General features: G+C 43.2%; 1 protein-coding gene across 1 annotated transcript in view; it reads right to left on the bottom strand.

Annotated features, from left to right (window-relative positions):
* Positions 1-8,688: 8,688 nt before the first annotated feature.
* Positions 8,689-13,202, bottom strand: part of slc7a10a (solute carrier family 7 member 10a) — a 40,745-nt gene continuing 36,231 nt past the window's right edge. Inside the window, exon 11 of the mRNA XM_080729290.1 lies at positions 8,689-12,817. Coding sequence (XP_080585416.1) covers positions 12,714-12,817 — 104 coding nt within the window. The 3' untranslated portion in view covers positions 8,689-12,713. The remainder of the gene's footprint in view (positions 12,818-13,202) is intronic.

Here is a 13,202-nt window from a genome sequence, read left to right on the forward strand (position 1 = left end):
TTTCTCCCTAATGTTTTCTCAAATCAAACCCTGTAAATAACCATGTGTCAGTGTGAACAGTATGAATGGAAATGCCAAATGTCCTGGTGGAGAGACCTCCTGTATGTTCCTATGCGTGCCATGCTACTATGAACTGTTTTTCCACAAGATAACAATCTAACGCATCCATCTGTTACATTTATGGCCTCGTGATCAATTATGATTATTTAATAGTTCACCGTATTAGCCAATTGGTTCTCTGATATGCCATTAGAGAAATCTCTCTCCCATCTCTGTCTGTCTATCTATGCTGTACCTCACACAATGACTGTGTGAAGATACCTCTGTTGGATTTTCTTTGCAAAAGATATCGTCTATCATGTTATTCTATTTTGAAACATGTTCTTTAGAAAAACACTGGAAAGAGCCCCATCAGAACCCAAAACTGTGAATTGTATGAAGATCTAATTAAATGATCCGACTCCACAGGTCACTGTTTTAATGTTGTACCACATTGAGGTAGATGGCAAGACACTATTTGTGAAAGCTTTGTGTTTGAGATCGTTATTATACAGTCATGTCATGTGCAGGTCATATGACATATACTGTAGCATAAGGCTATATACAGTAATTCTCGCTTTCAACTCTTTATATCCGTGGTTTTTGCAACTTGTTGTGTTGTAGCCAAAGCTTACCAATGGGTAAGTAAACATTTTAAGGCACACCTTTGGTCAAAGGAAAGATACAAACCCACAAAAAAAAGGAAAGATACAAACCCACAAAACATGGAGTATAATATTTCTGTCTATAATGCCTTGTCTAAAATATGTGGTGGAAAGTAATTGAAATATATTTAAGAATTTTCCTCTTGGAAATGAGTGCACACACAACAGTACCTAGATATCAGTACCAGTATATAGAAAACAAATCTATATTTGTATAGTGGTATACAGTATGTATATTGCACTACTAATGTGTGGTTGTTACAAAATCCAAAAGCATACTCCCTTGTCTCATGGCACAGCGGCGTGCCTCTGCACACTGTTTGGGAACCACTGATTTAGAGTGGTTTTATTTCATTTCAAGTGAACCTGTAACCACATGACTACACACCCTCGGATCAGGAGCATTATACCAAATTAATCACAGCTGTGGGTGCCACCACACCCTATAAGTGTGTCTGGCACCCACACACTCTTCCTCTTTCTATTCTCCTGGTCGGTAAGCTTATACCTGTATGACTGACTCCTCACGGTGCTTGATGCCTGCTCTGGGCTGCCTTCTGTGTGGCACCCCCTTGGCGTGCCGTGAGGTTATGTCTTCATCTGTATTGTTTGTTTGTACTCAATGCCAGTTTGTTCGTAACTGGTAAGTGAGTAACATTTGTTCCTGCTACTAGCAGCACTCCATAGCGCTGAATAGGCTTGTGTATAGCCTAGCTCTGCTTTTTACTCTTGACTTTGTTTGATTCCTCATGGTGCTGGAAGCCTACCCTGGGCTGCCTTCTATGTGGCACCCCTTTGGCGTGCCGTGAGGTTATCTCATTGTCTATGTTGTTTGTTTGAACTCAAATGCCAGTTTGTTGGTAACTGGTGAGTGAGTAACATTTGCTGCTACTGGTGAGGTCTACTAGCAGCATGTCACAGCGCTGAAGTAGGCTTGTGTTAGCCTAGCTCTGCTGTTTACTCTGGCTTTGTTTGATTCCTCATGGTGCTGGATGCCTGCTATGGGCTGCCTTCTATGTGGCACCCCTTTGGCATGCCATGAGGTTATCTCATCGTCTGTATTGTTTGTTTAAACTCTCAACACGCTGGTTTGTCGTGCCGTGAAGCTGTCTCATCTGTGTTGTTTGTTGCAGATGACAATTGTGTTCGTCATACACATAACACATTCCTGTTTGTTGATGGTTGTGCGCTCGTTGCGCGTGAGGGATAATAACATTACTATTTGGTAAGTGTGTAATGTTCCTTCCCCCTCCTCCTCCCCCTGCAAACATAGCCTGTTTGTAGCATTCACACAGCACTGGAGCAGGCTTGTGGTAGCCTAGCTCTGCTGTTTACACTCAAGGCTAGGGCATTTTCATGTTACATTGCTGCATGTGTCTCCTCAGACTATTATTATTAAATGATTTAATAATGAATCATGGCATTTCATGTTGCATTGCTGCAACAATGAAACTTGACATTTTCATGTTGCATTGCTGCATGTTTCCCCAGACTATTCAGAGGGAGACAGTTTTCCCCTGCCTAATGGACGATGAAGAGCAGTACAATGGCCCGGAGGATGGTGTGCCGCCTGGCCAGAGTCCGGCTCCTCCCAGTTCGCATACTCCGACTGTTGGGAGGAAGGCGAGTGGGAAGCGTAAGCGGGTTGAAAAGGGACCCGCCTATGACCCAAGAGTAGACCTCATGCAGAGGCACTTGGATGATATGCGTAAGACCATTGACTGCATGGCTGCACAACAGCGCCAACTTCTGGATCCGCCAAAACGGGCTCCTCCGCCTAGGCATCGTGATCCTGATGCTGTTTCTCTTGCTGCCTCGGGTAACCTGGACGGGACCGGCAGCTTTGATGGCGGCTCCTCTGGGCAGGTGGATGACGAGGAAGAGGAGGTTGAGTCTGGTTCCAACTCCCAGCAGAATCGGGGTGATCCTGTGTTTGGTGAGGTCTCCATTGAGGCTCTGCTCTCACGGGCAGCAGTGACTGCTGGCATGCCTCCCCCATCTTCTCCACCAAGGGCCTCTGCGCTGGACCGGGACCCGAGAGACCGGGGACAGGCCCCTCTCCCAGTGTATCCCGACTTTGTCAAGCGTCTGCAAAGGTCTTGGGCCCGACCGAGGGTGGCTGCTGCACCCCGTTCTGCGCTCAGCACCCTGCATGGTGCTGCCGAGCATGGGCTAGATGGCATAGCCAGAGTGGGCCCGACTTTTGCTCTGATAGCGGGGGCTAAAGCTAGAGGCAGTAGGGCTGCTCGTCACCCCAATGCAAAATGCCGGGCCACTGATGGGTTGGTGGTGAAGGCTTTTCAGTCAACAGCCATGGCCTCTAGGCTGGCTAATACAAATACACTCCTACTTGTTTACTTGGAGGCTCTGATACGGGACCTAGCATCCAAGGACCCAGCTGACCTCCTGCCAGAACTGGAAAAGGTTGTTGATACTGTGATCCAAGGCGCTACCACCCAAGCCACAGTTCTCGGTAATTCCTTGGCACAACTGACCCTGGCACGGCGTTGGATTTGGCTGAGCCAGTCTGGACTAGAAGAGGCAGACCAAGATGCTGTCATGGAGTCCTCAATAACACCTGGGGAAGTGTTCGGGCCTGCAGCAGAGACTGCGCTGGATGAGACCCAGAAGGTCAGGCAGCGGACTCAGTCCTTGCGCCAGCCTGGGCAGTCCAGGCCAGTGGCCCGGGGGCCTCAGGAGAGGCGTGGGGGCTTTCAGCGGACTCGTTTTGCAGAGCACAGCTCCACCCAGGGTTCTGGAGCCGTGAGGCGCGGGTATTCCCCACGGGTCCCTCAGCACTCCCCACCTCAGTTTCGGCGAAACACCAAGGGTGGGTCTGCCAAGCCCCGCCAGCGCCCCTGACGGTACGAGTCAACTGGCGCCTGCTTTTGCCACCCACCTCAGTGCTTGGCGTCAGTACAACGTTTATCTTGTCAGTACAACGTTTCTTTCTGTTATTCTGTCCGAAAATGTTTCGGCCTTGCTAGATTTGGGAGCTGCTGCCCCAGCTGCGCCATTGAATCGGTTGCACACATTCCTGCTCCAATTTTGTTTTGGACACCAAGCATTCTGTCTGCCCAGGGACGGGCTAAAGACACTCCAGGTCCTCTCTGCCATAAGGGAAGGCTCTCACTTGGCTCTATGGCTGTCGATACGCAGCCCACCAATGCTGCTGAGGACGAATGTCCTGCTCCTTTCATGACCCCAGCTGAAACTACATTTCATGCTGTTTCCCGCACTTCCTCTACTGCTGGCTCTTTTCATGAGCGTGAGGTTACTGTGTGCCCAGGTGAACTTGCCACAGGGACCATGGATGACATGGGTCCACGGCATAATGAAGACCTGCCTGTGGCTTCTTACGATCGGCCAGCTCACACTGCCCCGGGTACAGGACAGGATGCGTCACCTGGAGCCCCTGATACTGACACTTCATGTGTGGCTCTTGAGCGGCAGCATTTGCATTCACTTGGCCTAGAAAGGGAGGTGGTAAAGACCTTGCAAGCCTCGCGGGCTCCCTCCACTCAGCTGCAATATAGTTGCAAGTGGAAGGTGTTTAAGGACTGGTGTCGTGCTCAGCGGGAGGATCCCTTGGCCTGTCACATATCGGTCATTCTGTCCTTCCTCCAGCATCTCTTTGCCCTGGGCCGGGCGGAGTCTACTATGAGGGGCTATCTTGCCGCAATCTCTACTGTTCATGAGAAGTGTGATGGTGTGTCCCCGGGAGCGCATCCCCTGGCAACACGATTTCTGAAGAGCGTGAGACGGAGTCGTCCATCCCAGAAGCCTCTACTGCCCTCCTGGGACCTCCAGGTGGTTCTCAGGGCTCTTTGTGAGCACCCCTTTGAGCCACTATCCAGTCTTAGCCTTCAGCTTCTCAGTATGAAGACAGTCTTCCTGTTGGCCCTTGCCTCTGCCAAACGGGTGGGCGAGTTGAGCGCTCTCTCTGTGGATCCAGCTTGTTTCAGGTTTGGGGAAGATGGCAGGTTGGTCCGCCTCATGCCAAACCCGGCCTTCCAGCCTAAGGTCTTGCCTAGGAATTATGTTTCCAGACCTTTGGTGCTAGAGGCATTCTGTCCTCCTCCACATCTCTCTGCGGAGGCTGAAAAGCATCATAGCTTGTGTCCTGTGAGGGCCCTCAAGTCCTATGTTGAACGCACTAAGTCCCTACGTTTTTCAGACGGACTTTTTGTTTCCTACGGTGGAACCACGTTGGGCAGACCCATTTCAAAGCAACGTTTGGCCCATTGGATAGTCAATCTGATCTCCCTGGCTTATGAACATGCAGGGGCAGACCCCCCTTCTGGACTGGTGGCACACTCTGTGAGAGGCATGGCTACTTCATGGGCACTGTTTCGAGGTGCATCCCTGGAGGATGTGTGTAATGCGGCTGGCTGGGCATCCTCCTCTACCTTTGCCAGATTCTATCGTCTGAATCTGGCCTCCTCTGCTCTCGCCTCATCTGTACTGGGGGTAGTAGCAGATGCTTAAGTTTATGTTTAAATACAGTTACACTTGAGCCACCTTGGCTTGTGCTCCAGCATGTGCATTACCTTTTTGGTATATTTAAGTTTAATGCTATTAAACTGGAGAATTTTGTTTAACATATCTTTCAGTTGTTACAATAAAATGCTTGAACTCAATTGGTTGTGTTCTGCTGTATTACTGTGATGAGTTTTACTCCTCCTGTATGGCCTTTGACCTGTAGGTTTGGCCACTTCACTCTCCTCGTGACTAATTTGGTATACTGTAGTCATGTGGTTACAGGTTCACTTGAAATGAAATAAAACGAATGTTTACGTATGTAAACTAGGTTTTATGAATGAAAGTGAACCTGTAACCCTTCATTGTCACTCGGCGGTGAAGGCTGGCCCTGTCATGCCTTCCCAGTCGATAGAAAGAGGAAGAGTGTGTGGGTGCCAGACACACTTATAGGGTGTGGTGGCACCCACAGCTGTGATTAATTTGGTATAATGCTCCTGATCCGAGGGTGTGTAGTCATGTGGTTACAGGTTCACTTTCATTCATAAAACCTAGTTTACATACGTAAACATTCGTTTTACCTTGCCTGAAAAAGCCTGTCGGTCTTACTTTGTTCATCTTTTGGACTTTTCACTATTAAAGAGGGGAAGTTCTCATGTCAGTCTGGATTCTAGGCTAGATTGCATCTTTTACACGGAAAACCAACATACTTTACCAAAACTTGTCTAAAGCTGACGTCAATTCACACCAGATGCTTAGGTGTTTTGACAGGATGCAAGAGGTTGCTCATCCTTTACTGACCAATGACATGAATCTGCTATCTTGGGTTGACAGACTGTTGGCGGTTTCATCACAACACATTGTCACATGCAGGGCATGTGCTGGACAGTGGACACCCGTTAGCCCAACACATGCACTGCATAGGGCACATGATCATAACGTCTTTGGCCACAACAGGAGTCCCCCTGGCTGTGTTGACCTGTCTATACACAGGTCTATTGACGGAGTTCAAGAGTCACAGTATTCCAATGTCCATCCATGATGGTCACTTACTGCTGGGAGAGAGAAGAAATTAGATTTAGAGTGAGATTAGATCTCTTTCATTGTAAGAAATGTGTCAAGTTCTTTCTTGTATTTTGTGGGCCATCTCACTCCATCTCTATTTTTCAATGTTTCTGAATGTTCTGTAGAATTGAAGTTGTACTGATTAACAGTCAGAATGCTAAGATCTGGTCATAATGCTAGAAGAGATTAAAAGACTACATCCATTGTAATTGGCCTAGACTGAAAGAATAATATATATTTCACATACATTTCACGTGTGATAGTTTGCCAAATGTGTATAGAGTGTGTAAGACATAACATTCATTCTGTTATATTTGTTGGATATACTTGTCAAGTTATACTATTATGTTTTCAATCAGTGCCCCAAATACTTTTTTTTCTGAATTGTTTCTCTGGCCAAATATTATAGGTTTAAAACACAATCGTGTTCTGAATATCTGAGTATCTTTGTACTGTTTTGTTTGAATAATAATGAGTTATTATTGGAACTATATTGCAGAGCATCTGTGAGATGCACTGCAATGGGTTTTCTGGTAACTGTCCTTTGACGTGGCCTATCAGTTTTAAAGGTCTAAGGTCATGGATAGATTTTGGTGTTTAGATTTTGTATCATCTAAAAAATGGTTCAATGTGTCACTGCTAAGTGATATGGTATATTTTCTGTCCAAACATATTTGGTGGTAGGGGAGGGAAACTTGAAATAAATCTTTTCTCAGACCGTTCCTAATTCTCTCCTTTGGAGGGCAGAATGTCTCCCCCACTCTGCTGTGAGACGTGTTGATCCTTGTGCTGACAGACTTAAGAGAGTTAGTACTCATGTTTGTATAAAATAATTTATCTTGTTTTGGGATCTGTCTGTATATTTTGTGCTGTGAGAAAGACACTGCATAATGACTCATTTCACTGTTGCCATGCGTTTGGGAGGTTCTTAATTGCCACTTGAAAGCCTGTAAATGCAGCTGATCGGTTCTGAATTCTTGTGCCTGCTTTTAATAAACATGAATCTCTTTGATAGTTGATCTGCTATGGTTCAATTATTTACTTTAACTACATGAACCCCGGTGTCCCTTTTCTGAGCTTGTGTAACATTCTGTGCAAATACCCCAGCTGGTTGCAAGCTTGTAGATCGGCTATTTGAGATTTGGTGTAGAGGGGGAAAAGGAGGGGCCAATTATAGAACCCTGAGGGACTCTGGTCAACAAAGTACCGTATATGGAATAAGTGGATAAATGAGTGAATGACTTGGGCATTCGTTTCCTCTGTGTGTGATCAAAACATTATAACCAATTGTATGTGATAATGATCTACTAGAAACTATAATGCACTTATCTGTGCTTAGCTCTGGGATAACATAAACAACTATCCTTAGCCTGTGGTTTGTTTTATCCTGGAGTGTTGTTCATATTAACACGTTTGTAGCCTACTGACCCAGAGAGCTAGTGTAAGCCCTGAACTAGGTTGGAACAAAGCTATACTACTACTGTCTACCACTACTACAGTATAATGGTAAAATGGTCCAATTATATAGCGATTTTAGCCAAGGCGCCTTACACATTCACCCATTCACACATATTCATACACCAATGGCAGAGGAAACCATGAAGGCACCAACCTGCTCACCGGGAGCATCTAGGGTTCAGAGTCTTGCTCAAGGACTCTTTGACACTAACTCTGGGGGAGCCCGGGATCGAACTGGGAACCTCTGTTTTCTAATGGCGGTTTCTCTACCCCTAATAGTATGGATATGCAGCAACTACTGGCTGCACTAAACATTTCATGTAGTTCCCTTCCTCTGATGGCTACAATTCAGATTGATTAAATGTATCATTAAAGGCCCACTTCACCTCTGGGAAAACCATGATCTTATGCATCATGCTGCATCATATGATGCAAAATGCATCACTAGTCATGCTGAAATACTAAAATATCTCAAAACACAGATTGAACACAAAAAATATCTGTAATCAAAGTTTGATAGGACTTTTCACTGGTTAAATGTTTATAAAACAGTGGTGGAAAGTAACCGAGTAGATTCACTGTACTTAAGTACAATTTTGAGGTATTTGTACTTTACTTGAATATTTCCAATACTTTTACTTCTACTCCACTACATCTCAGAGACACATATTTTACTTTTACTCCACTACATTTTATTGGACACTTTAGTTACTTTGTAGATTTGAATTATGGTACCTATTGATACCAATTGATATTAATACTTTTGTACTTTTACTCAAGTAAATTTTGAATTCCAGACTTTTACTTGTAGAAACTAGTATTTCTACAATGCATTATTGATACTTTTACTTTTTCCACCACTGGAAAAAACAAACATAAAAAGATGGATACAAGGTTTCTACCTATGACACTGACACACACACACACACAAGCTGGTTTATCCAAAACAAGAGGACCAAAGATTATCATTTCTTTCACAATCATCTGAGAATTATATTTATTGACCTATTATCTTGTTATCCTTTTACATCTTTAAGCTCTTTTTTACAAAACATCAGTTCACAAAAAAAGGTACACCGTCCATACATACAGTATGTATATTTTATCACAACAGGTCTGAGGAATGGGTTTTCTCAAGAATCCCCGATGCTGGTTCACAATCTTTACAGATTAGAGTATTTACAGAACTGGGATGATGGTGTGCGTGTGTGTACACACAGTGAACAGAGAAGCATCACTCAAGAAATACAAGTCATATACCGTATATAGTTTACAGACAGTACGTGTATACAATACTATTTCTTTTCTTAGGCTATTTATTGGATAATATATCTAGACATATTCTAAAGAATATATGACATTAATTTTTTCAGCTCTGAGATTCACTGCAAGCCACATATTTAAATAACATCCATGTGGACCCAGATTGATGGAACAGTATTAACCTTGGTCCACATGCATGGTTCTTTAATTATTTTTCTTATAGCCAGTGGATGTTAATGTAATCCTTATTGAAAACTCAATTGACCAGTTGAACTTGATCTTTCCAGGTGACAGACTGGATAAGACTATGTATTCAACTCTCTTGGTCACAACTCACAACACAATTGTGTTGGTGAATGGAGCGTTGCTAGTGTGAATCCAAGCAGAAATTAAAGTGCTCAACACCAGTGGCCATGCAACAGCAGTGACACATCAACAGATCCTGTGGTAAAGTTTACGCAGTAAAACATGGTGTAATTTTGTCCCACACAGAATACATTAATTCTAACAAGAATCTGCTGGTTGACAGCCATGACCGTCTCATCCAGACCCATTTGAGAACATTTCCACATTGAGACCAAGGCTAGGAATGTCAAATTCCTGAGTCTCAACATGTAGTCCCTGTCCTCAACCTCTATTCCACATAGCCCCAATCCCTTGTCCATCCACTCCTAGTCCCTGGACTACTCTTGGCCCCAGCTTCAACCCCTAATTCCAAGCCAGTAGGTTCTATTCCTTCCTGAGACACTAGCTCTCGACTCAGTGGTTTTCAAACGAAATGTCAAGGCACACTTGTATTCGTACAGTATCTGCATAGACTCTTTAACATGTTATCACTGTGTACTTTTTTCCTTTTTCTTATTACTAATGGCAAATAAAATGTTTTTGGGGAAATGCTGGTATATCATTTGACTCTGTATTGTGAACTCAGTGAATTTAAAATAAACAATGCTGTAATAATTGGTGGTTGTCTCAAAAAGGCACACCTGGACTTGTTTGGGAACCACTGCTCTTGCTCTAGCTCTTCCTCCACTCCTATCCATAGACATTTAGACACCAATCCAGTCCCTACTCCAACATGCTGATGGGCTCTGCAGGCATTTCAATGAGTGTTTATGTGTATGCGTGTGTAAGTATGGTTTCCTTTTATAAGGACAAATATAGCAACTCCCTGTTGCATTATTGTACATTATACTGTGTATAGCTAGTTTCCAATACAGGAGCAGGATGCTACACATATTGCATAGGGGTAAGGTGTCCTGGCTTAGGGGTATTTCAGCTTCACATTTGGGAATTGTCTGCACTGGCAATCAAACCGGGGCTTCCCTAGCCTCCATTCCACTGCACCAGAAAAACTGTATCTGTCTGTCTATCCACATACAATATCTACTGAGGTGGTTCTCAAACTGGGGTCCGGGGACCCCCAGGGGTCCATGAGAGGTTTCCAGGGGGGTTCCCCAGCTAAATTATTGGGAGCTCAGAGAGTGGGCAAATCTATTCACGTACTCTCTGAGTTATGGGGGTCCCTGGCCTATATAATGCATAGTAATCTGTGGGGGTCCTTGAAATGAAAATCCATCAACTTTAACCATCTAGGGTTAGGGGTTGCTAAGCTACAGGGTATGAATCTTACTATTTCAGTGTCACATCTCTGCTCACGCATCAAAAGCGCTACATCTTCAATTCATTACAAAGCCATCAGTCTGCATAGTCAACATGCCTACTATATAGACAATACACAGAAAGGTACAACGTGAACCCACAGTTTTCCCTATCAATTACTCACCCCATGTTGCCTTGAATTCCTGGAGATTTGCTTTCTTCTCACGTCTATGGTGAACGAAGAATCCAAAAAGTTTAACATGACGAACTGAAGTTAACAAGGGCCAGGTTTAACAACAAAAAACTACATCAAAACATTAGTTTATAAACTCCCACTCAACTTGTAAAGTATAATCCAAGAGTCATGTATCCAGTCGTATGTCCAACACGTTTAAAACACATGTATTTTCACTCAAACCTTTTTTTTATTGATGCTTTTATTGACAAAAATGCACATACATGACCATACATTTGTACATATCTGTCTAAACAAAGAAATCTAGAGAGCTTATTTCTATTGTGGTCCTTTTTTTCCCCGCTACAATTCTTGGATAAACAAACAAGTAGCTCGCCTGGGATATTTTCATAGAGCTTTATGTTATTAACATTGGCCGCTGTTAACTTCAATTCATCAAGCATTTTCTCAGTTTTTGGAATCTTCGTTCACCGTGGAGGTATGAGTGAAAAGAAAATGTCTCCTGTAATTCAAGGCAACACAGGGCGAGTTATTGATATCAAATGTTTCATTTTTGGGGTGAACATTTCCTTTAAAAGGACTTAACATTGATAAAGAAGCCAAGGACAGCACTATTTATTGTGGCAATAAATAATACATTTAGAGTGATGTCCTTGCCTTCTTCATTATCCTTTATCTTTATCATTATGTATACTGTACACAGTATATAAACATTTGATTATTGCTGTGATATAAGAGTTTTCCTGTGTACTGTATGACAGATGCTGCACAATACAGTTTTGACTTGACTTGTGTCTTTTGATAAACAGCTTATTGTTTAGAACCAGAGAGAACACAAAGGGTAGTTGTTAGATTGTAATATTGCTAAGGCAGGTGGGGGAAGTGCAGTAAGTACAGAAGAGTGTGCTGCCAGCTCAGCTGGGCAGACAGAACATATTAATGTCACAAGATTGATCAGTGACAGCAGACCTGATGCTGTCAGTGGCAGGACATAGTGAGCAGTTGAATAGATGTTAAGTGCTGTCAAAAAACTAAACAAAAAGACAATTATCCCCCTTTCCTACTGTACCTCATCCTGCATAGGCTAGAATTGTTACATCATCTGATAGCCCCGACACACCCTGAACCCAACGATAACACACACACTTCACATTAGGGGTGCAACAGTTAATCGAACTAATCGACTTTATCGATTCTGTGGGGGGGGGATTTCTTTCTCTCTTTTTTGCGTGACAAAAAGTGGTTATTCAGACTAATCAATTTAGTCGATTATAAAATAAAAAATCTATTAATATTTTTTTTAAGTCGATGCATGGGTGTATAAAAAACAAAATAAAAGCGTGCTTCTCGATTATTAGATTAATCGAAAAAGTATAATCACTAGGAATATAATACTGTTGCATCCCTATTTCACGTACACAACTCTCAACACTCTGGAAGGCAATAAGGCACAAAGATTTAGCTAAATTATGAAAAAAACTAAATGGTTAATTGAGAGAAGACACATGAAAGGTGCATATCACAGAGAACAGAAGACCAACAAGCAGTCAAATGAAACAAAATAAGTGTGACATGGCTGAGGGTCCATGACCCATAAAGTCTCATAATATGGACAGATTCATTCCTTCAGACTGGGGGGCTTGGAGCTCAGCACCGCAGGAAAGAAAAACCACCCAAAATAAAGCAGTTGTCCACAGGTGGTGCAGTGGTTAAGCACTCCTGACACTGGAGACACGTGGACTGGAGCCTTGTCTGGTGCTTGTCTGGTTGTTGTAGCCTGTCCAATGTTTCAATAGTTTGAAACATAAATGTAAAAAAAAAAAGAGTTTTGACTGTCTTGTCAAAAGAAACAACAACAACTACGGGTGTGTACTGCCCACACCTAAAAAAAAGAAAAAATCAAAACCAAGCCGAACTTCCAATAGAAAAGAGATGAAACATGGCTGTCAGTCGTGTTTGGTGTCGGTCAGTGGCTCGGTTTCTGAATCCAAGGGGTCCTGCTGAGGGAAAACTACATAACATACCTTCTGTCCAACGTACGTCACCCGCTCTGAAACAACACACAACAAGAGGAGAGGGGGTTAACGGGGCATAGCAGTGGCGTCCATTTTGTGGTTCTACAGACTGAAAACCCATTACTTTTTCCCATAGAGATTTGTATAAATTATTTTAAGCCTGGAACCAAGCCATCTGTTAACCTGGTGCATCATCAGCATATAACATTTGATTCTGTGTCAAAATATATTTGAATATTTAATTATATTATATTAAATAAATATCATTTGTTAGTTTGACCCCAAAAAATGGCCCCCACTGCTATGCCCTATTCAGGAGAGGGGTTCATTCTGGGCAGATGAATATCAACATTTTTGTAAGGAATCAAGGTTATAAATCTGTTAAATTATAGGGGGAAAATATTATTTAGGACAAAACAT

The sequence above is a fragment of the Nannobrachium achirus genome, assembly GCF_963921795.1.
Source record: "Nannobrachium achirus genome assembly, chromosome: 7".
Classification (NCBI taxonomy): domain Eukaryota; kingdom Metazoa; phylum Chordata; class Actinopteri; order Myctophiformes; family Myctophidae; genus Nannobrachium; species Nannobrachium achirus.